This window comes from Seriola aureovittata, chromosome 21 (assembly GCF_021018895.1).
Source record: "Seriola aureovittata isolate HTS-2021-v1 ecotype China chromosome 21, ASM2101889v1, whole genome shotgun sequence".
Taxonomy (NCBI): domain Eukaryota; kingdom Metazoa; phylum Chordata; class Actinopteri; order Carangiformes; family Carangidae; genus Seriola; species Seriola aureovittata.
Window position 1 is genome coordinate 10,546,580 of NC_079384.1, and position 24,179 is coordinate 10,570,758.

Sequence of the window (24,179 nt, forward strand, 5' to 3'; positions counted from 1 at the left end):
ACAGTGGGGTCTTACCCATGGGTTCAAACCGCTGTTACTCCTCATTCTGTGACTTGAACACCATGATTTTGCATATGATGTAAGAAGTAATGCAGTATGATTCCAGATTATATTTAACTTTATACTTAAAGTAAGAAAGCTGTTATGAAAAAGCATATTTGTCAGAAAGTGCAACTGACGCTGCTGGACCCGGACCAGTAGGCGGCGCTGTAACATCATCTGCCAAACGCCGTTAATCATAAGCAGAAGAAGACTCCAGTTGCGGGAAAACTGAAGCTGATGAGTCCTGTGTTGATAACTTCAAACTTTCAGAAAACAAGGTAATTAAGGGAATATTTATTTCTTACAATCAGCTAGTGGCGTTTCAAAAACTACGAGCTACTCTTTGTATTCACACATGGGTCTTTTGGTGTATTCGCGTCCACTGTCTCAGTCTCAGAAGTAAAGCAGTGTTGCTAACTAGTTGTGTAACCTCCCAAATAAAAGCATGGCAGCCAACCAGCCTGACGTTTACCTTCAACTAATGCCACTTTAATCCAGTGGACACTGTATATGAACATTAAACGGTGTTTTATAACGTTACAATATGGATTTTTCTGCCTAATCTCACTGGATTGTTGTGCTTCATCACTTCCTGCTGTTTGTAACGCTATGCGGCTTTAATACCATTCTCACTTCGCACAGCTAACGTTTCAAAGTTAACCACAGATACTTACAAGACCCTACTAGGGTAATGCATTGATGAAGTGTCATAGAAAGTTTATAAATAATCCATTGGCATCACTTAAACTCATTTCAGTTGCTAAGTATCTGTTTCCATTGAGTCTAATACCCATAAAATCAAGTGGGATCCTGTGCTATATTACCAGTTTATGTACATGTGTGTAGTAAACCACTCTAAATACTGTAGTTGATCTAGGATCTTCCTTGTTAGATAACACATTATAGGTGGCTACCTGCATAACAATACAAGCTATGTGTACAGTACATGTGAAATTACCAAAGTACATACAGTTATACAATTTTGTCTTAACTTTACTGGAGCAGGGCCAGTTTGTCATAATCACATACCAGGTTAGACTGAGAAGGTCACAATTCAGTCAACAATAGGACATTTAAAAACCAAAAGGTGTGGGTGATCAGTAAGAAATTATATAACCATATTAATGTGTTGATATTATGTCACTATCTGTTCAGGTGTGTAAACGTCAGAGTGCAAGTGTCACTAGAGTTGTCATTTTCACCTATTTTGGACATTTGGGAGAAATTTGGCACAGTAAATTTGTTCTGTTAATTTAAGCAAAATAGTGCATCACAAATCACAACACAGAAATAGTGTATTGCTGAGCACTACATTGTATTTAACAAGATAGAATAAAAATGTTGTTACATTTGCCATCATTGAATTAAATGTTACTTTCTAAAACGGTGGCTAAAAAGCATCATATACCAATTATACCAGTAACATGCCAGCTGTACAGTTTTGTCTAGTGTTGGCTTTACAGTGTGTGTGTGTGTGTGTGTGTGTGTGTGTGTGTGTGTGTGTGTGTGTGTGTGTGTGTGTGTGTGTGTGTGTGTGCGCCCGCGTGGTTGTGTGTGCGTGTGCGCTCTGATTTTTCATCTGTAGTTTTTAAAAATCACCATGAAAACCCCAAAGGCCTCGGATGTGAAAAAGGGAATATCAGTCCTTTGGGAGACTCTGCAGTGTCCCATATGGTGAGTGTCATTGAGAACAAGAAGATTTGTTAAATAATAACGATCTGCTTGATCTATAGTACAAGAAGAAGAAGATTGTCATTTGGAAGAACTGTCATGCTCTGAACTTACTTCATACTTTCTTTCACCTGTAGCTTGGATTTAATGACAGCACCACTATCCACTAAGTGTGACCATCAGTTTTGCAAGTAAGGAACATCTGATACATCCTCTTTACTCAGATGATTGATAGTATTTTGTTAATTAAACTCTAATTCTATTTTTTTATTTATTTCTTTTTACATGCACTCATGAATAATATATTTGTTGTTTTGTTCCACCAGATTTTGTATAATTAAACTTTTGGACAACTCTAAACAAAACAGGGCCAACTGTCCAGTGTGTAAAACCAAGATAACCAAAAGGTTGGAAAAAATTTATAAGATGACAGTGTAAAGTTAACTAGAATCATTGAAATGTTGTTGTTATTAATACTTGCATCTTTATATCATTATATATGTGTATTTTTTAAATATATACAGGAGCTTGCAGGAGAGCCCTGGGTTTCAGAGACTTGTAGCAGGATTGCAGGATATGATACAAGCATATGAACATGACACCAGCACAAACTGTAAGACTACATTGCAAAGTTCTTAAAATGACCCTATGGAATTGACTTGTATTACATCACCTGATAAAATTACTTTTACATTTTCAGACTTCACGGGAATGAGCCTGCAAGAAAAACAATCAGGGTAAGTAATTAGAAAACATTAAGATTAATGAATGTAATTTGATATAACCATAATTTAATTGTGTATTTTCTTCTATCCAGTGTTATAGATGCTGAAGCTACCAAACATCAACAAAATGTGTCATCTGGAGATACACCTGTCACTGACCTTGACAACGAAGAAAATGCAGACCATGATGATCTTCCGAGATCCCACTCTTCAACTATAGCAGGTAAAATCTTGAGATCTTGTATAACTGTCTTATTACCTCAAATCAACTACCACTTTAGCTCTAATTACAAGTTATTTTATACTATTTTGAAATAATTGGGTTTATTTGGATTTCGGTTCTAGAAAAAAAGTCCACACAAGCCAAACTCTATTAAGGTGTGGATACAACTCTGAAGCACAATCTGAAATAGATGCATGACATAACTAAATAGGAATTGCACACACACACACACACACACACACACACTTAAACCAACCAGGCCATGCATTGTGTATATAGGAAATTATAGCCATTGTTTCAGTGGTAGATGAAACAAGAAAAAGTGATGGTAACTCATTATTCATCTTATTTTGAAAGTGCGTTGTCTTCCACAAGGTTAATTATTCATTGATTTACTTATCCCACTTTTTAGCCCAGAATGGATTTGCAAGACTCATGGGACTTGAAGACTCAACTCCTGTGACGACAGAAAATGAAGGCCTGGACAGTGGCCTCGGTGATGTCCTGCCAACTTCTGACAAGAAAATGCACAGCTCTACCGATACTTTGGAACCAGTAGGAACAGAAATATCAGAAGTTGTGGAAAAGGTGATATCAATGCACAAAACTAGAGGCAAAATGAGATTTGACAAATTGGAGAACACCTCCCTTCATCCATTAGTCATTCCAGACGAGACCGAATATCAGCCTTTAAGAAAATCCTCACGGAAGAAGAAGAAAAAGGATTTGGAGCCTGACAAGATTCTTGATGAGAAACAAAAGAAAAGTCTAGAGAAAGTTGCTGAGTGGCTCATGAAAGTTCCAACTGAAGGAAGTCTCGAGTTAGAAAAACCAGACGAAGACGCTGATGACTCAGACAGCTGTTCTTCCACTTCAACAATAGATGTCAAGCAACACATTAGTAACATGAATCCTAAGAGAGATGATCGTGCTAAAGCCCTTGAAGAGCAGGTGTTCGGCGCTGTCTACAAACGAGAGAGAAGAGGGAACAGGAACAGGAACACCTCTCTTCCGCTCAATGCTTTTGTCGAGCGATCAATAACTAGAAAACAGAAAACAGGCTCTGAAGATAAAAATGAAAGCGACTTGGAGGAAGAGCAACAACTAACAGAAGAAGTTAACGACACCAGCAGTGACATTTTTAAAGAAGCAGAACAGATGGAAGTCGTGGAGGAAAATGATTTAGACAAACATGGGGAAGAGATGAACAACTTGCCAGAAAGTGACAAAAATAAAGGTAAAGATGAGGTTCCCTCTGTGTCTGATATTAAACAACAGCAACCGGAAAGAAAGTCAAAGAAAAGGCTGCATGATACTCTGCAGCAGCTTGACAGTGATTTGCAGCAGCAAGCTGAGGCAAAGTCAGAAAGTACTGAGCAAAAGAAAACTGACAAGAGGAAAGGTAAAAACACAAGGTCAGAGAAAGGCAAGCCTGCTAGAGTGCCAAAGCCTCTTTTTCTGGTTGCAGTTCAAAATGGAGAAACCAGTCCAAAGACCAGACTGAGATCAGAAGAAGTTCAAGCACAAATTGAGAACTATCCTAGCAGCGAGGACCAGGAAACCCCTCTCACGAGGACCACCAGGAGAAGCAGAAGGCTTCAATTCTTTGCTGAGGAAGTCCAGGGAGGTCACGGGAAAGCAAACTTGAAAACCAGTGTAGCTGAAAAACACAGCAATGCTGCAAAGGAATCAGAGGAAGTTAAAGGTGAAACACTGGATAAAACTGCATCACCTGAGAATGGAAACATGACAAAGGTGGCCAAAAGAAATGGATGTATTTATGATCAAGATTTAGGAGGAATTGAAAACGTGGAGTCTGGTGAGAGAACGTCTTATCTGACACCAAACGAAGATGTTAAAGAGCCCATTGCTGAAGTGCCGAATGCTGACACTCTGTCTGAAGCCAGTGCTGCTTGTTATGTCCCTGTGGTACCGAGTTCTACAAGTCCAACTGAGGCAGCTGTAGTGGGTCCAACACTTGAAAGTGACAATCCGACGAATGAATTCCCAAAAGGTATTCAGCTGGAAACGTCTGCTTGCGAGACTAAATGCGCTATAACAGAAAATGAGGAGGACAAGAACGACAGTGAGCTGGACACAGAGCAACTGCTCAGGAGCTTCAAAGCCACTAAAAGGAAATCGTTCCATCTTGGTGGTCCCAACATGAAAAGAAGCCGTAGCTCAGACCAAGGAGAAATGCAGGGTGCTGAAGCAAAGGATAATGATCCTGTTTGTTCTAGTGTTGAATCTGCAAAAAAAGAGACATCTGAAATCGCCAATGTGGAGGCTTTGAGAGACAATGAAGACTCATCTTGTAGTGATTTGATCTCCCCGTCTAACTCACCCACCCTGGCAAGAAAAACAGTTCTTGAGAAACAAAATCAAGTGGTGGTACAAGCCTCGATCCCTGATACCAATAGTTCAGGTCAGGACAGCGCTGCTGGAAACTGTCTCTCCAGGAATAGTCTTAGCAGTGCCCTCAGTCCTAATAAAGTGTCAAAACGTGAAATGGAAAGTCCTCATCTTTCAGTTGTCCCTCAATTGGTAGATTCTGGGCTCTGCTTCACAGCTGTTGAACACGATGAGCTACATGAAGCTTCAAAGTGCTCTCAAATCTCAAACAGTCAGCTTGATTGTACAGTGAGGGATGCTGACAAATGGAAGGAGATAGGAGACGGCATTTCTAGTGGAAAACATTCATTCAACACTGCTGAACACATCTTGGTTGCAGAGTCCTCTTTAACTCCTGACGGCCTTGTAACACCAGTTGTCCAAATGGTCCACAAAACGAAGCCTAACAGCAATGGAAGCGCAGAGCTCAGCGCACGTCCCTCCATCAAGAGCTACCCGAGGAAGAAGAGACCGACTCAGAGGCTGGAGTCTTCATCCGAGTCCGACTGCAGTGGATCCAAAGAGGAATTACCAACTTTGGCTCAAATCTTCGGTAGGTCAGCTCCTCCGGCTGCTGTGACCCAGGATCAGGGAGATTCCAATGAAGCTAATGAGGAGGATGCATGTGTTCCAGCTGATGCAGAAGAACACTTCAGCCGTCCACCTGCATGCCCCAGCCCCGACTTTGTTAATTCTAGCCAAGCTTCTGTGGACTTGTTTGGAACACCAGATGAATGTAAGTAGAGAGATATTTTTTCTTAAATTTTAGGTTTGTTCAAAGGAAGCAGCCTGCAATACAATAAATCTTTTCTTTTGTTAACAATCTATCAAATATGTGCATGCTCCTTTTCCCACAGTAAGAATCTATCTTTGTATCTTTGGGATGTGAGGAAAAAAACAAATCTCTCAAATGTTCAGACACAGAGCAGTTCAATTATTTCTTTTCTGCAGGTGATGTCCCAGTAAATGATGCCAGTGTTTCCATGGAATCATCACAATTTTCAAGCGAAGTCCTTGTCACACAGGTATGCTCTCAATTACTCTGTCTGGTTGTAAGTGCAGCTGCACAAATGCATCCTCTGACTTGAAAAATAACACCACATTCAAGGTTTTTAGCAACTGCTGAGAGAAAGTGTGATTTTCCATTAATTCAAACAAAATTCTGACTCTGTCCATTTGCTTGTTCAGTGTTCTGCATTTGCATTGTGCTCCCAGTGATGCACTGTCACGTTACGCCCCATAGAGGGCAGCCACCACATTTTCCTGAAGCAGAAACTGTCAGCTCCTGGATGACAGACTACCTAGCTCTGTAAAAAATGGCCCCCTCAGCAGCTTTCTAAATTGCATTTCATTTACGTTAGAGGAAATGCCGCCTCGGAGATGATTCTTGTTTTCTACCTCATCCATCTTCCAGCGCTCTCACTTTTATCTGTCGACTGTATTTGACTGGGAGTTAAAGTTTCACGCCCTGGGGTTTAGAAAAGGGAGCAGGATTACACACATCTGAGAATACAGAATGTTGGTTATTATTGTGCTGTGTGTCTGTATACATAATCAGTGCACTTGCGCTGTAAACTCATACAAATTCATAGACTCTATTCTTCCAAACCAGCTCCAGCTGAGCAGAAGCTGTTGTCACCTTTCTCCCTTGTGCTTTCTGATTTCCCTCTAATATCTTAAATATTATGTATGGTATGTAATTATCTTCTCGCTCTCTGTGCTGTCTGGCCGAAAAAGCACCCACTCCCTTCCAATAATGAATAACTGGTTGAATGTAGGTCCCTCCTCGCTGATTGACGGTTGTTATTGTATTCATACATCAGTGCAAGACATCAGATGTGCAGCCAGTATGTGTCCCTTTATTTTGTATAGTAAATGTTAATGTTGCATTGCAGCATTTCTTCTCTGCTTACCCCCACCACCCCTGTATTTTATTAAAGTGCATGACTCATTTGTAATTATGAGCTGTTCTACTTTACTTTGTTTTCTCCTCTGTAAGCAAAAGATAGAAATGCAGAAGGAGCTGGTGAGGCTGGAGAAATTGATGGCTCTGGTGTCAGAGGTGCTTCAGGAGAAAGAGCGCAGTCCTGCAAAAGAAGTCCCCACAGAAACAAATCAAAGCATCAAAACCACAGGTAAACAGATAACAAGTGTAGGATTTTCTTAAAAATGATTAGTCGACAGATTAGGTAATGATTATTTTATTATATTACTTAAGCAAAACAGCAAATATTCACTGCTTCCAGCCTCTAAAATGTGAATAATTAAAAGCAATTATTGTACAAAACAATTTATTGATGAATTGAGAAAATAATATGCAGATGAGTTGATAATGGAAATAATCACTAGTTGCAGACCATTTTTTAATGCTGCAATACAAGACTGAAATATAATGTGACATTAGTGGAATTTAACATGAATGTTTGCCCATTGTTTGAATTTAACATAAAGTCCTTATCAAGCAAAGATATTCGATTTTTACCTTTTTTTTTTTACGATTGTTTATGATTTTAGTTAAACTCATTGATTAGTTTTATGCAAGAATTCAAAGGTGACCTAAATGTGATGGTTACTTTGTGTCCCCCGGCCCAGACACCCACAGGCACCTCGTGTGTCACCAGGATGCAGGCCAGGATGCAGACATGTAAGTAAAGCATGGCATAGTGGACTTTTAGTACTACTAATATAATGAAGGAACGAATTGTTACATTTTGAGTTGCTCATAAACAAGAAATAGTTAGAAGTTTATTAATTAATTAAAAGATGTAAAAACCATCATCAACACAATATTTTTCAGCAAGGGAAAGTTAGCTTTGTTGCTTAATCTCTGTTGCAGAAAAACTAAACTGCCTAACTTAAAACAGGAGGCGTCATGTACAACCACAATCAAACTACAAATAAATGCTTCTTTAGCTCCTGTCTAACATGAAGACATGAAAGCTTGCCTCTCAACATGAAGTCTTTGTTTGCGGTATGCAGGAAATGATTAGAGCAGCTGATAATATCAAAGCTGAATGATTCTCAGGAACTAGACAGTTAGAAACCGGTTCTATGTGATAACTGTTTTCATTCCTACAGACAGGACGTTCCTGAGGTTGTAGTCATCTCTTTGATGATATGATGATATCATACTTGAAAATGATAGTAAGATTTGTCGAAATGCAACTATCTTTCTTAACATGTCACTTTAAAGAAATAGTTCAGTAGAATTTAGGGAAAAAACTAGAGTTTGATGAGGAAATTGTTACCATTCTCATGTCTGTCCGGAGACGGCTAGCGGAAACTTCAAGAAGACACTGCTCCCAGCCATGAAATAGTCACATAACCCTCAGTAAAACGGCAGATTGTTGCTTTTGCTCTAAGGTTTTTGTCTGGATTAAACAAATGTGTTAATTGGGAAGCGGTTCTGATAGATGCATTTTGTTACCGCTGCTCAGAGCCAGGCCAGCTGTTTTCCTGTTTTTCCAGTCTTTGTGCTAAGCTAACTGGCTGCTGACTGTTGTTTCATATTTATTGGTCAGATATTGGAGTGGTATTTATCTTCTCATTTAACTCTCTTTAGTTGCCAAACTAAATTAAAAAGCAGGTGAGTGGAGCAGTGACCCTGCAAGACACAGAAAACTTTTCAGTCAAGTTTTTTTTTTTTTTTTTTTTTTTTTCCCTCACTAGGTCAGTGAACCAATCAGCTTGCCCGATGTTGGCCTCAAGTCGTGTGACAATCCTTAAAGTCAAACTCGATGTCAATAACAAATCTAATTAAATAATATTTGCCTCAGTGCGTCGCATTTCTCTTCTCAGAAGGTTGTATACATTGTTAATACATTTTAAATGGCGCTATATTTCAATACAGCCATATTAAGGTGAATAATAACTGGAGCAAGTGGCATGTAATTGGTCTCTTTCAGTCTGTAACTGATGGGGAAAGTTAGCGGGTCTCTGTGTGTGTGTTGCTCGTCTTGTTCTCAGAGGGTGATGCATCTCAAGAGGACAGGCGGATAATCTCACTAATGAACCCAGAATCTGCTTATGCTGTGGAGAATAAAAAAGTCATTACTGACTGCATCTTATATGTCATTTAGAGCACTTAGAGGGAAACTTGTGTTGCCACCGTAATTTATCTCTCCCGCTTGACTACCCCCCCACCCCCACAACCTCTTGCCTCGCAGGATTCTAAGTGCTGTCCTCGAGGCGATAGAGAGGGAGAAACGGAAAGAGACGGCATATGAAAACACGGAGGAACTTGGCTATACAAGTTCTAAATTAAAAAGCACCTATTCGAGCCCAGTGGTGAAATTGGAAAGAATAGCTGGCATTGGAGTATATGACAAGTTTTCAATGAGCTGTTATCACCTTGGTACAGGTAATTTAAATGTAGGCGCGCAGCCAGTTGTCGGTATTATTTGAGTCTCTGAGTGAAGAAATGAATCCAAAAGACTTCCAATACTTTCACATGAGTCATAAAGTAGCTTGTAATCCACTGATAAAGGACACGAGTAACTGGATATTGACTTTCTGTCAATATTGAGCTCCACCGACCTCAAACATAATACTGCACAGTGCACATTTACAGTGCAGTCAGAGAGTATTTGGACAATGATGTGCTTTTTATTGTTTTGGCTCTGCTCCGGCATATTTGATTTGAAATGAAACAATGACAGTAAATTTAGATTGCTGTTATTCAGCTGTAGGGGAACACAGTCTCCTTATTTTAGGACATTGCAGCAAGATAATCACCATAAACATATAGACAAGACAGCCCTGGATGTTTGTTTTTTAATAGCCCAACAGTGAATCACAGTGACCTCGGTCCAACTGTGTTTCACTTGCTGAAGACCAAACTGAAGGCAGAAAGCCCCTGAAACAAGCAAAAACTACTACTGTACACCGAAACTGCAGAAACTGTGTACAAATGGATGAAATGCTCATCAGGATGCAGACACCTTCAAATTAAAGCTGAGAGTCAGCACTTGCACCATAGTGTGCTGGAGCCAACACGACAGGGGAGCGTCACTGTCCTCATACAGTGTACCCTGGAATAACCCTACACTCAAATTAGTAAAGCCAAACCAGTTTAGATATATTTGACAGCTGAATCCCTCATTGTTAAACACCTATACCCTTTTGTTTCTTGGGTCTAGTGGTGGTTTATATTGTTCTTTATAATATCCATTGAAAGAAGAGCATCCTAACAGGATTTGGTTAGGCTCCCCCCATCTTCAGCATGAACAAAATACAAAGATCAGCACTTAAGAGCAAAGATCAACCTGCACATGCAAATACACCAATGATCTGAAATGGATCAAGATAATATATTCAGTATTGTGATCCTGCATGTCAGCTCAGGAGATCCCTGCAGTCATATTGGCAGTTGGATCCACAGTTAACACCACGCTGGTTCTTTTACTTCATTGTTCAATGAAGGTTAATATAATGTCTCTTTTGCAGGAAAGATGTTCCCGATGCGGAGCGAGAGCTCAGCATGAGAGTATCCGATGGCAGAGGGGTCACGCAACCCAGCGTGTCAAAGCATGGCAGTATTACAGAGATGGGTAAAACTACTGGTGTAGTGTTTTGATTTTGTTTCTCTGCGGAAGCCTAAATGCATTTCTAACAGTCAGTAGTGCATTAGCAGAAAGAATCACAGTCTGTGTCATTTTTTTCATAGCTGAATGATTCCACACTTTTTCATTATGTTTCTCCAAATATGCACAGAGAGATGTGTATGGAAAACCCTCTGCTGGGGATTGTAGCTTTTCACTGCTTCCCAGCAAGGTTTGACTTAGAATTTCAACTGTTCTGTGTGGTCTATGGCGTTCAGCGTTATGTGTCACATAATCAAAAATTGTGTTTGTAAGTTTTTAAAGATAACTTGGTCTGATCAGATCAAGTCCTGTCGATGACTCTCTCTTTATGCTTGTGTGTTTGTTGTCTCTGTCTCTTCAGCAGTGCAGAGCTCCACACACACAGGGATGAGTGTAAAAGGCACTGAAGCCTCCAAGACACCTAGTTCAAGTTCAGCAGCCAAGACACTAAAGATATGTAGTTCAACAGCAGTTGGGCAAGAAGACAAAGAAAACAACACACCCTCAAGAGACAGAAGTAAAGCTAAACTGGTGCTAGTGTCATCTGGATTGGGGCCCAATGAACAGGTATCGGGTATCAATGAATTTCTTTATCTAGCACTTTCCATAACAGGATACATTAATCAATCAGATGTTGTTGCTGACAGATAATGGTGAAGAAGTTTGCCAAGCGAGTCGGAGCACATGTGGTTTCCCAGGTGACACCAGAGGTGACCCACATCATAATGCGCACTGGTAAGTATGCTCACATACAGGCAGTGTGAGTATGTCACAGCATTGTTCTTTTAAAGACTGCAGCTGTTTTTGACTTGAAGAATTGATCCACTGGACTTTAATTAATGGTTCAAAATTGGCTTGATACACAGTAAAGCAATTAAATCTGCTTTTAAAGCTCCGCTTTAGATCTTTCTCGTTCCTCTTTTTTAAATATTTTCTGAAGCAATAACATTTGCATTTCCACAATTACATTTTCTTTCTACATGTACTTCCAGCTTGTTTTGTGCGTCTTTTGAAACGCTCCTTAGAGATAAGCTCTGTTTCTCTCTCACCCTCCATTCATCCACTTGTTGCTAATTACTCTCTCTGATAGATTATTTTTAATTTCAAAGCTCGCTGTCTCCAAAGCACCTTATTAACTGTCACTGTTTAAGAAGCCTTTTTTAATGGCAGCTTGTTTCCCAGGCAACCAAAAAATGGGAAGAGGAGGTGTCTCGATCTTTGTGGTTAAAGGTTGAAGAAGGAGCAGGAGGTGTCACGTTCTAACCTTTTGCAGAAAATAATTTCAAATCATTTGAAATGTTTGAGGCATCAATAATTTGCACTTGAATGTTGCCTGGAATACAAATGAATGGATAATTACAATATTTCTTGAGGGAAGACTAACCCCTTGATCTTGCTGATCATCCATGATTTGTGTCTGTGAAGCTATTCATTTTTTTTATGATGTGTTCATTATAAAACTGTTTGGTGCAGTTTAAAAGAACGATTCATTCATTTTGGCTTGTGAGAATTCAAAGTCTTTTTGGCTGCATCCTCTTAAAAAGAAGTAATGCCTGCTTGTGACCTCATGAATGTAATGTTACGGGTTCAATATCATATCAAGATATATCACTTGGCTGAAAAGGTAAAGCTACGCAGTATTTAACAAGAAGTATTAGAAAAAAGTAAATATCATTTTGTGTGTATGTTTTTAATTTTCTCATATCCCATCAATCATCTTATGACCCCTCTGATTCATCTCATGGGGGATCCAGACCACATGTATGAATCCAAAAGCTAATCAATACATTATGCATTAACATGACTTGATAGTGGCAACCACTTAAGCTCATCATACACAGAACAGGAAGCCTCATTTCCTTTACTCTTAATGTGCCACAAATGTTGCGATATGGCACCTGAGGTCCAGTCATAGTCTCAACTAACGATGATCCTTATCATCCTCATGTGAGCTGTTTACAAACAAAATTCAAAAATTTTGAATGTCTTACTTTGATTTCCCCCTCTGTGTTAATGTGGAAGTGACCTGCCCCCCAAGGGCAAAGCACATACAAGAGAGAAGGCACAAACATTAAAGCAAACGTGTTCCAAATCCAGAAAGTTAACAAATACCAGAACACAAACAACTAGGGGAAACGCATGCAAACGGAATTGCTACACTGAAAGACGCTCGGGCGAGTGGTGGGCTCAATTTGGAAAAGCAGCAGATGTTACAATGTATCTATTATCAGACTTTGTGTTACTTACCTAACCCTTTATTAAGTGTTGATGTTTATTTTTTCAGGCGAGAAAGTTTCCATTTAGATTTCGAATATGTGGTCTCTTATGGAAAATCAAGGTGTGTGAGAGAGAGAGTGTGTGAGTGTAGACATACTCTTGAGCATCTTTTCACACATCTATGCTTGTTGTCCTGTCTCTGCCAGATGAACAGCTGGTATGTGAGCGCACACTGAAGTACTTCCTTGGCATTGCAGGAAGGAAGTGGGTGGTGAGCTTCCAGTGTAAGTCCTGACTCACTTTACTGTCGCGCTCTTTCACTGATGAGTTAAAAACAATTAGTCTAAACACAAAACAGCATGATGACGGAGGGATCGGCTAGAATAAAAGGAGCGATACATAATACAGTAGCCACCAGAATAGTGTTTGTGCGCCTGACAATACGCTCATAAGTTTTTGTTCTTACTTCCTCTCCGCAGGGATTTCAGAGTGCTTCAAACAAAAGAAACTCTTAGATGAGGTATGCTCGCCTGTGTGCGCCTTGAATTTGCGCGCCGGTGATTTCCTGTTACATCTCTGTATGTCTTGATGCTGAATTAATGCTGCATGATGAATCTCTCCATGAGGTTCATTGTGATACCTCATAAATTATTTGTCATCCATTTGCTTTAGCAATCCCTGCATCCGCTTCTTTGCTATGCAAGTATAATCCTTTGCCAAGCTTAGTTTAGTATCGCCATTAATTTAAAACTATTTCCCTGTCAGCCAGGCAAACTTTTACCATTTTTATGCATCATATGGTGTTTGTAAAAATGGACCCCATGCAATTATAAGATGAATACTGTCAAACTGAAGAATGTCCAGTGTTGTTGTTGTTGGAGCGTATTTTACTTTTAGAATAAACGAAATGAATATGAACTATCCGACATCTTACAATCAGTCCTTGTGTCAAATGAGAGTAAATAATTGCTCCACTTATTTTAAAGGTCATAGTTGTTCTAACATTGTGATTGAGATTCATTGCCTGATTAATTTTCTTTTGTTGTCCAACAGAGTCTCTATGAAGTGAGAGGTGACGTGGTGAATGGACCCAACCACCAGGGCCCCTCAAGAGCGCGTACCACTGAAGACAATAATGTGAGTCCTTCAGTCCTTTATTGATCTAATTGACTCAAAGGTGAAAACTAAAGTCAGGGATCTTATCTTATCCAGAGGAATTTGGCAGTAGCATCATATGACTCTTGTCTTTCTCCTGTGGCTAAAATGTTTATTTCTAGTTTTTAACTTTGCAGAAGTTCATACTTACTACTTTTTTTTTTTTTTTTTTGCATATCGTTCAGCCCTATACTAGACCAGTCCAATAACATATAAACATGTGTGTGGTTTAGTGCTTCCCCAGACAACAAGAAAACATTCTTATTTTTAGAAATAAAAACAATTACAGTCAAGCTAACGTTACATACATTTATCTTTAATTTAAATTTTTTATCTTCATAAACCTTTTGTCAGGGACCTAGCACAAGCACATTAATCTCAAGCAGTTATCTCAGCATTGTTACAGATTTAGCTACTAGCTCCTTACCATCTGCAGGCCCTCCCAGGGGAGGATGAAACAACTGCCAATCAAGTGAACTTATAACAGTGTCTGTTCCAGTTCAATCCCTCATGTGGCTTGACCACAACAAGTCAGGTCAAAGTTATGGGATACCATTCCCAGGCTAGGTTAATCTGAAGAGATGGCTGAGGCTTCAGCTAAGAAGCAGCAGAAACATCATTTGTTAAGACCAGACTAGAAAAACAAAGCTGTCTTGTGTATGGCTAACCCATACCATTAGAAGATATTGAAATATTAACGTAACTGCACAAACATTTGTCATGTAGGCATATGAATATCTGGACTTATTAGAAACGGACATTAAAAAGTGCAGTTTAATGATATTTTTGTGCATTTTGCCTTTATTAGACAGCACGAGAGAGAGAGGAAGTATATAGAGAGTGAGAGGAATGACTTGAACCAGTAGAACTCAGACAACCACTGGACAACAAGGTCACTGCCATTAAAAAGTAATTTAACAGTTGGTAAAGCCAAACGAAAACTGTAATTACAGTACCAAGTGAAGGAGCATTTCTCTCAACATATAAAAACATAGCTATTATAGCTAATATAGCTATTCGCTCTCTGTTTCATTGACTGACATTGTTTTCTGACATTATTTTTCCAATTTTCTTAACACCAGTTGATTCTTAACACAAACCTCTTGTAGGAAGTGACAAAAATTAATAAGGGAGGAAGGGAATGAGGGAGGAAGGCAGGGAGGAAGGCAGGAAGTTACTAAGGATATAAGGAAGAAAGTAACTGTGGAAGGAAGCAAGGACATGAGTAAAGATGGATGTAAAGAAGGAAGGACACAATTAAGTAAGTAAGGAAGAATAGAAAAAAGGAAGGAGGTATTGAAGGGAGGAAGTAAAGAGGGAAGGAGGTAGATATGAAAGGCATTATGAATGTGAAAAAGTATTTAAAGAAAGATGAAAGAAATTGAAGAAAGGAAGAAAGAAGTATGGCATAAGGAAGGTAAGGAAAGAAGGAAGAAGGGAAGGAAGAAATAAGCAAATATGGAAGTAAGGAAGGGAGTAGATAAGAAAGGAAGGAGCTAAGGTAGTAAATTTGAATAAGGAAGGTCTTGAACCTCTTTCCTGCTCTTGCACCAGCCTCTTAGCTAAGACCTTGTTGTAGAAAGCTTATCGTAATTTTCCCCCTGGTGTGTGGCCAGCAGGACCGGTTCTGTTGCCACTGAGGGGGAAAATTAGAAATGGCTAGATGTCATGTTGGCCGTATCGCTGCCTTTGAAGAACCTCCACTAATTGAATTAGCTAGTAATTTCAGGCTTATTTAAGTGGCCTCAACACGGCATCGGCACTTTGATGAAGCCAGACAGATTGTCCCGTTCATATTCACTTTCTGTCACCTGCACCAGTGACAAACAGACTTACAGATGAAATGGACAGGGAGTCTGTCACCTGAATGTTGATGTTTAGGAAATCAGTCAGAAATTCTCTCTCTCTCTCTCTATATATATATATATATATATATAATATACATATATGTGTGTGTGTTTGTAGGGTTTGGACGTTATCACATCACACACTCTAATACCTCCTGAAGGACATTAGCTGTTGTCTAAATTAAAAATCTGTAACCAAAACACTTTTTCATCTCACCGAGCACCTCTGGCTAATGATGGCTATGGACGGACAGGGAGGTGTGAGAAATTAGTATTTCTCCCTCCGGCAGCTTGGACATTTATCTTCCAAAACACTAACATCCAATCACACGCTGTATATGAAACTGTGATGTAAGTTGCACATTGCCTTTTTGCAGTTACCATGGTTCAAGGAAACAATTTTACATTCCCATCTGAAGAAAGCTTATTGACCCTCGGTGCAATAAAACAATGTGTCCCTGGTGTCAGACAGGTCGTTTTTCTTTGCGTGCTTAAAGCGTGATATTACCTCGGTGAAAGCGGCTCTGTTTGCTCTGTTCTGTTCGACTTATTCCTGAATTTACGGTATTACAGTGAGAGCAAGGAATTAACAAGGTCCTGAGGTTTTATTTTACTCAGTAAGTGAGGTATACCTGTTATAAATTGGGAGTTACGCTCGGTGAAGTGTTTCAGCTCTACCAGTGTAAGCCTTCAGACAGGTGAAACGTTCAGAAATACACTCAGCCTTAATGGTAGAAGCTATAATGGCCATTCTCAAATAGTGCCACTGAACGTTGTCCAAAGGTTAAATTCACCGAATAACCGGTCTCTCTTGCTTTACTGTAGAGTTTTTGCAGGTAGTTTGGCAGAAATCTGATAATCTGTAGATTATTTTAACCTTACTCTTCTTTTTCTCTTTAGCTGCTCTTGAAGGGCTTCAAGATCTGCTTCCAGGGGCCTTTTACAGACATGACTACAGGTAAATCACATCAACAATGTGACATTTCCAACTCAAAACCTGATGTTTTCAATCTGGAAAAAAATGTTTAACCAAGGAAATTAATTTGACCAGTTTGAAAGAGTAATGTTCACCATCTCTCTTTAGCACTATCTCATAGAGTACTGCAGTTCTGAGACTGACATTAATATCTGAGTGTTTTAATAAGTTAAATGTGATTCTTAAAAACAGTTTGACATTTGGATAAATGTGCTTATTTCCTTTATTGCCAAGAGTTCAATGAGACGAGTCATCTTGTACTGGTTGTGTCTCACTGCACCCGCCCAAGAAATCACTCCAGCATGTAACTTGCCATAAACCTACAACTCTTTACGCTAAGCTAAGCTAACCGGCTGCTGGCAGTAGCCTGACTTTTAGCACCCAGAAATGAGAGTGGTGCCGATCTTCTCATCTCACTCTAAGCATGCAAGCAAAAAATACTGAGCTATTTCTTTGTGTGCATATATTGTGACCAATACCTTTATATGCACTGAGAGAGAAATTTCACAGTTGAAAATAAACTGTGCTTTCTGATGGCAGTGACACTATTTGTAAATTGTCACTCTAGCCAGGTTCATGTCTAATTCATGAAAAAAATGTGTTAAGATTATTTAGAAAGTTTAATTTAGTGGAATTACTTTGGCTAGAATCCACAGTCTACTTTGCAAATGTGATGCGATGCCATTACATTACTCCCTGCTTCATGGAGTGATGTGCTCATGTGTAGCTATTGCGTATGCTTTACAAACAGTGTTCATCTTTACATGCCTAGCAGAGAGCCAGTGAAGTGAGCTTTTCAGTTTTTAATTTTAATTTTTTTTCTTTGTCTCAATTGTGTGCCAGCACACGCCTCATGCTATTTGTTGAGCTCTGTAAGTGACAGCACTGCGAGTTGCAGGGAGGCATGTGAAGTGTTGAGTTTTAACAAGGTGATGAGAAACTTGAAAATAGAAAAGAAAGAAAAAAAAAAATCTGCCATCCGAGTTTCATCCACGTAGTTCTGAAATTTAACTCTTTATACCATACAGTGTATGCAATGAGAGGCTAAAATTGCTCAATAGGCTCAGTTATTGTCAGATATATCATAAAATATCTGTCATCCACATTGTAGGTGTCTCTGATTCCCTCTCTGAAGCTCATTCTTGTTTGGTTTCTTGTTTCTCTAAGAAATGCATCACTCAGACACCACAGGACTTGTAACAACTAGATAATGTTTCTGATTACTAAAGGATGTTTACTCTTTCATGTCTTTCAAAGAAAAGACTGCTAAAAACCTTTGGTGTTATTTCATAGTATTGTTTCCTTACTCCAGCTGCTGTCCACTGTTCAGTTTTCTCAATTAAGAATAACTTTTTCTTAACCTCACTTGTGCAGTTTTATTGATGTCTGTGTCCTGCAGGCCCCTGATAGACACCTGCCTTGCTATAGAGAAAAAAACTGATAATAAAAAGAAGGATGGTTAAAGTAGCTCACACAGGTTTTGACTGACATAGAGAACAGCTTGAAACCTTTGCTGTTTTTTAACCTCTGTCGTTTCAGCACCGGAGAACAATGTCAAGTGATTTCAGCATGTGGGTGGATTGCATACGGACTTGTGGTGTGGTGTTGTCATATAACGCAGCGGTTGCTATGGTGTCGGTTAGCTGCCTGGAGGTTATTTCTGAAAAGAAAGTGGAAATGAGCTTTCAGTTGTGGCCAAAGTGCTTGTGTAGTTCTCCTCTATTAAAAATTGCTGTAAATACGCTGGTCCCCCAGTTTCTGCACGAGCCTATTTTTTGAGCTTTGGTCCAAATGATTAAACTGGTGATGACCTCCAAGTTCAAGATGGAGAGGAGTTTAGTTGCCCTTCATACATTTTACTTTTTGCTTCACCCTTCCAACATGGATGAATGGACAGATAGATCATGGTTGAAGGTCTCAGGGGGCACGTTGCTTAAAAACCCACAAGGCAGCGTTCTTTAGTTTCCTTCTTCCTGGGGCTCTTAGAGTGCTCCTGCAGCATCCTCCTGCTGACTGCTGGATCGATGAAGCTTTGCTAATGGGTTGACATCTGCTAGCTTGCGTGAGGAGCCTAAAGACTTTCTTTTACATGGCACAAACATTTGGATGAAGTCTGCTTTCTTCAGCCTAAGAGGATTTCATCCATTATTTAATTGCTCAAGTTTGTGTATGTTAGATGAGGTTATCTGCAGCGTATACCACATGTTGAGCATGTTAAACCTAATAAACAAGAGAAGCTGATGATTTTCTTTTTTTTTTTTTTTTTTTTTGAAGGTGTTTGGTGTTTGCTATGATATGGCGGAATATGAACACATTTTCCTAAACCACGATAAAAGTGCGATGACTGATCAAGTGAGATGTGCATATTGATTGAGTGGAGACTGAAATATTGATCTGTGTTTTCCGTCCCTCTGATCAAAGGAAGTCTGAGCTTGAAATGAATCTGCTCTGTATCCCCGCAGGCTTAAAGGGGTGAGAGTAGAAAGAATGAAATTTAGGGGGTGACCGCTTATCAATTCTCAAACAGAGTCCCCCCCCAAAAAAAGTCATCACTTGTGTGTGTGTGTGTGTGTGTGTGTGTGTGTGTGTGTGTGTGTGTGTGTGTGTGTGTGTGTGTGTGTGTGTGTGTGTGTGTGTGTGTGTGTGTGTGTGTGTGTGTGTGTGTGTGTGTGTGTGTGTGTGTGTGTGTGTGTGTGTTTATCCTAGATGAAATGGGGTGGATGGTGGAGCTCTGTGGAGCAGCTGTCATTAAAGATCCATTTCTCCTCGACAGTAAACAGGTAGGAGTGTCAAGCCTCTTCCACTTTAAAAAATAATAAACTCCAAAAAAAGTCATTGTTATTGCCTTCCTGTTGGTCAGTATCATTTTAAAAAAGCTGAACTGCAGCAATGATTGTTTTAAAATCTAATCAGCTGTATTTTAGAGTTTTCATGTGAGCAATTACCACAGCTATCAGCCAGGTCCTCTTTTCTCATTATTATATTCAAGTTTTTCCCTCATTCCTGTACATGATGTTTCATTTTTAATGAATCCGGTTCATTTATGATTCCTATGACTCATGTATTGCAAGCAAAATAGGGAAACTATTACCTGCAGGGATTAGGGGGCACTCAGTAAGGTGTATGACTCTGTCTCCTAGGTATGATTTTATTTTTTAAAAATAGCACATTGATTCAGTGTTGTTTAGCAAATGTCACACTCTAAAAATACCTAGATCCAATAACCACCACTGCTTTATCAAACCTGCAAGTTTCCGCCAAGATACTTTATGTTGCTAACAGATAATCTGGCAGACATGGGTGAAAATATAATTTCTTTTGAATATGGTAGGCTATAAGTATATACGTTCTACTTATTGCTAATTTTGTAATTCTGAACTGGACCTCATTTCTGTCTCTTTATTATACAGAAGTCCCATCATCTGGTCATTGTACAGCCTGGATTAGAGTCATCGTCGTCCACATACAGCAGTGAGTCTTATCTGAAAATTACATATCATTTCCACCTACTACTTTTATACCAGACCACTAAATCTTGTAGTTATTCTCACTTAATCTTTCTTTCTCTCTCTCTCTCTCTCTCTCTCTCTCTCTCTCTCTCACACACACACACACGCACACACACACACACACACACACACACACACACACACACACACACACACACATACAGTGTTCATAAAGATAGAGATTAGATTTACAGCAGCAGCAGGAGCTGGTTAAATAATTCATTCATGGTTTCATCTGGGGGTTCAAACCTGGCTCAGGAGTTGACCTATGGAGATTCAGAGCCTCGAAGCAAAGTTATCTGTAAACTTTGTCCAGGAACAGTCGGCACTTCTGGAGGAAATACAACAAATCTATTCAACCACCTTAAAATTAAGCATCCGAAGGAACATGCCAAGAGGGTTTTACTCAGGCTGGTACAACCCCACTCATCTGTATCTTACGAGGTCCCAAAACATATACAGTTATCATTGACTGATGCATTAATCAGTGCATTATGCAGTTGCCATAGATTAAGCAAGTTTACAGAGGAAATTAGTCACTACTGAGAGTACATGTTGTCAAAATAAAGACAATTTTTCTTTTTATATCAGAAACACAGGGGAGTCTGATTTTTTTTAATTAACTCTCAAAATAATTGAGACAAATAATAAGATTTAATGTTTGAAGCAAGCTAGCTTCGTTAGTTAGCTCCAGTTTGTTGTGTCCAGCCCTTAAAAAGTGATTTTCTCATTTTTGTAGGTTTTTCTTACATGAAAGAAAAATGTAGCTAAACATTTGTCATGATATGGGGACAAAAAAAGAATTGCTTTACAAAGGAATGTTTTAACAGCAGCTTACTTGTTAGCTATCATAGCCAGTTAGCTAGTGCTAGCCAGCAAGCATAGCCAGACTGCGTTCAATAGCTTGTATCTGCTGATGCCTGATAAGACCTTCTGTCTTCGAAAAGGATAGACCTTGAACATTTATTATTATGAATTAGAAAAGTGGTTGAACTTTTGAGCATAAATCTGCTCGGATGCTCCAGTCTGTCTTAGGAAACAACATCTAGTAATTGTAACACCTATTTTTTCTGTTGCTCAACAAAATTTAATGTGGGCAGTGCTTCACCGGTCTGGATCCAGGCTAGCGTTAGCTTTACATTGAAATTTTACATATTCCTGGATTGCCATTGAACATTAAAGTAAAAATAAATAAAAATAAAAAACTCATTCACTTGTTTGTCATTATACCACATTTTTTATTATCATTTCACAAAATTTTCTGGTGTGTGTTATAAAAACAAGAAAAGATTTCCTTTTTTGAAAAGGACTGTTTAGGGCAAAGTTTTGGGTTAAAGTCAGTAAATTTGTGAGTACATATTAAGTAAATGAAACATCAATTTACCGTACTGATTGAAATATATTTTAGTGTCAGTTTTCTTACCTGAATACATTGTAGTGAATAGACGGTCCTCACAAGCCTAGATGTTCTGGCTGGCATACATCTGTGCACCTGTCTATTCATTAGTCCGCAGATTTCAGTGCGTTTGTGTCTGTGTGAGGACCAGTTGGAGAGTGACAGAACGGTGAAATGGCAGACGCTGCCAGCCAAAATGAGACAGTTTCCCAACAAGAGCAAGGGGAGTGACTTGCCAGGAAAGCGAGTGTGAAGGAAGTTAGGCAGCAGAAGAGAAAATGTCAGATTAGAGCGGGGGGAAATGTCAAAACAAGTTGGCCACAGAAGAGAGAGGCTGCCATAGCACGAGGACAGCTGACAGTTTGAAACAGAGATGGAGCAAGTGGCTCTGAGTCCTCCCTCCTCCTGGCATCCTAATTTGCACTGCTGCATATTTAATGCAGCTTTTCCTCTTCCATGTCCTCTGGCACTCATAGCCCAGGTAATGGAGGAGCCCCTCCACCCTCCCCTTCTCTATCCCCCTTTATCCTCTTCTTCTGCACCATTGATTGAAATCACACACATCTCTCTTTCTCTCAACCATCCTCTGATGTAATGGAAATGTGTGAGTATCTGTGCACACACTCCATTGGTGTTGATTGTGTTTTACAAGAGTTCTGGACTTGTTAGTTCAGGTTTTTCCCTTAAAGGAATATGCTGTGTTTGAATTATGTTCAGATTGGTTGATTAAGTCTGCTAATTATCTTTAATTATGTCTCTGTCAGTGATCTTTCATTATCTGCATTGATAATTATACAGGTATATCTTTCTTTTAGATTAGTATTATAAACATAAAAGAAAAAGGTCATATCTTACTGTATATTAGTTTTTTGTCAAAAAGGAATCCCATTAAAGACCCAAATCAACAATAACATTGATTCTGCGAACAAGTGTTGCCTGTGTAGCCAAAGCTTATTGCTTTGTGAAATTGTTTTTTAATAATTTTGGGGGCATTTTTATGCCTTCATTAAGGCAGGAACAGTAGAGATGCAGCAGGAAATGAGGGAGAACATCGAGGTTCCCAGCTTGAGTTGAACTGGGGATATTGTGGTGCGTGGTCGTCATCTTAAGCCACAGTTTTGACCCATTGTTTTCCAAAACCAATGACAAAACATGAGCCACACTGTTGCATTGGCTTACATGTTCCCACTTTGATCTTGAGTCAAGGCTAAATACACCATTTTGTTCTCATAAATACTCAACAGGCAACCATAGTGTATTAATCCACTGCTGAAAACAGCCCAAGATAAATGCACCGTTTACTCCTGTTTGAGTGAAAACAACAGCACTCATCTGTTTTAGGAAATTACTTACCCTTTTTAAAAAATGAAACTAATCATTTGTTACCCGTTTTTACAGTTTTACATCTTCAGTAGAACTGATAACACCAGAGTAACACCAGAATTTTCCTTTAGTTTTAACAGAGGAAGATTGTAAGAGTCTGCACATGAGGAATACTGACATACTGTTGGTACTACTCAGCTCTGAATATCACATGAGAGCTGAAGTATTTAACAGCTGAAAACACAAACACTGTTTGATGCAAAGTGATCTGCTCCAACCTTGCACCAACACAAGAATCCTGTTCTTATAGATGTTGTTTTTGTTCACGCTTATGATTCTTTCATTCTTAGATGTGCTTAATACATTATCCACCCCACAGGTCTCTCCAGACAAGCCACTGTTGTGACACGCGGCTGGCTCTTGGATACAGTTGCAACCTACACCCTCCAAAACTTCAAAAGCTACTCAACATGAGCTGAGGGACCCAGTGCATTATAACCACCCACAGCCATGGGTTTTCCTCTCATGGTCTGTTTTATAATTTCAGTGTTTTGTTTTTTCTTGTTATGTGCAATGCTGTCACTATACTGTCATCTGTTTCATTGATAAGCTGAAAGCTCTGTGTGTTGTATGTGCATGACACGATATGTATAAAGTTTATAAACAGAAGATGTTTGAATTGAGTCTTTTTCTTTTTGCTTGAATTACACTGGTATTAGTGCACACATAAATATATCAATGATACCCACAATAACTAGTAACCTAAGTAACCTCCCTTGGCATCCAAATTAATTAAATGCTACACTCAAAGTTAAGTTGACATTGTCATTGTGATCAATATCATCCTTGGGGGTTTCAGAGAGAACAATTTACAGTATTTAGTACTTGATGTCTCCTGTCAGGTTTAATGTATTTTAGTAAGCTCTTGTCATCCCTGTTCTCCAATGTTCCCACTGATGTTCCATGGTTCTGCAACTGTTTGCAAATCCCTAGTGTAATACCAGCTTTCTAGCTTTCCTGAACATCGCTTGTATGATGTAACATGTTCTGCACAGAGTTTTCATAAATTATTCTACAGCCAGCGTGTGGGAATGAAATGACATGGAAGAGATTTATAGGAAT

General features: G+C 39.2%; 1 protein-coding gene across 2 annotated transcripts; it reads left to right on the forward strand.

The window, feature by feature from the left end:
• Positions 1 to 84: 84 nt before the first annotated feature.
• On the forward strand, positions 85 to 23,850 carry LOC130162121 (breast cancer type 1 susceptibility protein homolog). 2 transcript variants are annotated; one of them, XM_056365686.1, is made up of 21 exons: positions 85 to 320; positions 1,628 to 1,716; positions 1,851 to 1,904; positions 2,040 to 2,120; positions 2,238 to 2,326; positions 2,414 to 2,450; positions 2,531 to 2,661; positions 3,074 to 5,788; positions 6,004 to 6,077; positions 7,052 to 7,187; positions 7,645 to 7,696; positions 10,498 to 10,601; positions 10,999 to 11,201; positions 11,282 to 11,369; positions 13,058 to 13,135; positions 13,331 to 13,371; positions 13,905 to 13,988; positions 16,754 to 16,811; positions 19,536 to 19,609; positions 20,240 to 20,300; positions 23,437 to 23,850. In XM_056365686.1, exons 2-21 carry the CDS (start codon positions 1,643 to 1,645, stop codon positions 23,529 to 23,531), a joined length of 4,329 nt encoding a protein of 1,442 aa, XP_056221661.1. In that variant the 5' UTR covers positions 85 to 320; positions 1,628 to 1,642; the 3' UTR covers positions 23,532 to 23,850. The 2 variants fall into 2 exon arrangements, with proteins under 2 accessions (XP_056221661.1, XP_056221660.1); XM_056365685.1 differs by having other exon boundaries at positions 10,996 to 11,201; positions 23,437 to 23,849.
• The last annotated feature ends 329 nt before the right edge of the window (positions 23,851 to 24,179 follow it).

Excerpts from the sequence above, each read along its gene's own strand:
- LOC130162121 (XM_056365685.1), top strand. The coding sequence starts at position 1,643 with ATGAAAACCCCAAAGGCCTCGGATGTGAAAAAGGGAATATCAGTCCTT. Across the intron at positions 1,717-1,850 it reads ACTCTGCAGTGTCCCATATG|CTTGGATTTAATGACAGCAC; the intron begins GTGAGTGTCATT and ends TTTCACCTGTAG. Across the intron at positions 13,372-13,904 it reads AAAAGAAACTCTTAGATGAG|AGTCTCTATGAAGTGAGAGG; the intron begins GTATGCTCGCCT and ends GTTGTCCAACAG.